The sequence below is a fragment of the Eimeria tenella genome, genomic scaffold, assembly GCF_000499545.2.
Source record: "Eimeria tenella Houghton genomic scaffold, Eth_scaff2194, whole genome shotgun sequence".
Taxonomy (NCBI): Eukaryota; Apicomplexa; class Conoidasida; order Eucoccidiorida; family Eimeriidae; genus Eimeria; species Eimeria tenella.
Window position 1 is genome coordinate 654 of NW_013542047.1, and position 1,582 is coordinate 2,235.

Here is a 1,582-nt window from a genome sequence, read left to right on the forward strand (position 1 = left end):
CCCCCAAGGGGGCCCCCTGGGGTGCATGCAGACTGAGAGAGTCGTCGAGCAGCAGCCTAAAAATAAACACAAAAAAGAAAACCAATTTAGGGTTTAGGGTTTTGTTTGATTCTCCCTAAGGGGGCCCCAGGAGTGCCGGGAGCCCCCCAAAAATAACTCCCAAAAAGGGCACTCCGGGGAGCCCCTGGGAGCCCCCAAAAGGGTACAGTGGACCCCTGGGGGCCCCCTGGGGGCCCCCAGGGGGCCCCGTGAAGGGCCCCAGGTTGAATGTATGGCTGCCCCGACATTCTTGGGGCCAAGGATTTAGGGTTTAGGGTTTACCTGATAAGGGCTTCTGCTGCAGGGACCTCAGCAGCAAACTCGATGCCGTCTTCCCCTGTGGGGCCCCCGCGGACGCAGCTAATGGAATACTCCTTGCTGCTACTGCTGCTGCTGTTGCTGCTGCTGCTGCTGCTGCTGCTGCTGCTGCAAACAAAACCCACAATGTGCTTCCGTGAAGACGCTTGCGCCTTTGCTTCACTCAGGCCGCAGCAATTTTCCCTAAACCCTAGACCCTAACCCCTAAACCCTAAACCCTAAACCCTACCTGCAGAGGGGCAGCGTCAGGCTAAGAAACCACGCAGACATAAAGGGGGTTCCCAAAACCTCCGAAGGGTTTAGGGGCTCCCCCCACACATCGCACAAGTCAGCTCTAAACCCTAGCTCCAAACCCTCCGCCGTCCTGAACCGCAAACCCTAACCCTAAACCCTAAACCCTAAACCCTAGACCCTTAGCCGTACGCCCCAAATCCCATCTCCATGCTAAATAAACTCCGACCCCCAACCCCCTCAACCCCAAACCCCAAACCCTAAACCCTAAACCCTGGACCCCAAACCCTAAACCCTAAACCCTAAACTGACTTTCTCTGTACTCCCTCAACTTGTTGCGCAAAGCGCTGCATAGAGAGGGGCCCCTGCAGCGAGAGGAGGGCGGTTTTGGCCGAGGGTTTGAAGGAGAACCTCAAACCGCTTTTCCTTAGCAGATCGCACACCCAAACCCTAAACCCTAAACCCTAAACCCTAGATGAGGGGCGCTCGGGCGCGCGCGAGCCGGCGCCAGCGCCGCTCCGGGACCTGCTGCTGGCCGCCCTCTCCGGCCCAGGGCCACTGCCTAGGGCTTAGGGTTTAGGGTTTAGGGTTTAGGGTTTACGAGCAGAAGTTGGCGAGCTCGGCCAAGTGCTCGAACACGTGGGAGGGGGCAAAACCCGAACCCCAAACCTCCACAACTTCTTTTGTCTTAACCACTAAACCCTCGTCGAGAATTAAACCCTTGGAGTCCAGCAGCAGCGCAGCACTGGCCTCCCCGGACTGCAGCAAACCCACCCAAACCCTAAACCCTAAACCCTAAACCCTAGACCCTCGCTGCACCCAGCAGCGCGCCCCAGCGGCAGCAAGGGCGGCAGCAACAGCAGCAGCAGACTTTCCAGCGCCAGCAGCACTCGCAGCAGCACCAGCAGCAGTGCAGCACTAACAGCAGCAGCAGCATTACCAACAGCAGCACTGCAGCACTAACTGCAGCAGCAGCAGCAGCAGCAGCAGCACC

General features: G+C 58.3%; 1 protein-coding gene across 1 annotated transcript in view; it reads right to left on the minus strand.

Annotated features, from left to right (window-relative positions):
* The window catches only part of ETH_00038560 (glycine cleavage T-protein domain containing protein, putative), a gene marked incomplete at both ends in the record, with an annotated part of 1,759 nt that extends 412 nt beyond the window's left edge, over nucleotides 1–1,347 (minus strand). The window contains 5 exons of the mRNA XM_013374617.1: nucleotides 1–56; nucleotides 322–540; nucleotides 587–721; nucleotides 901–1,014; nucleotides 1,190–1,347. Of these exons, the coding sequence (XP_013230071.1) occupies nucleotides 1–56; nucleotides 322–540; nucleotides 587–721; nucleotides 901–1,014; nucleotides 1,190–1,347 (682 nt within the window). The remainder of the gene's footprint in view (nucleotides 57–321; nucleotides 541–586; nucleotides 722–900; nucleotides 1,015–1,189) is intronic.
* Between the last annotated feature and the right edge of the window lie 235 nt (nucleotides 1,348–1,582).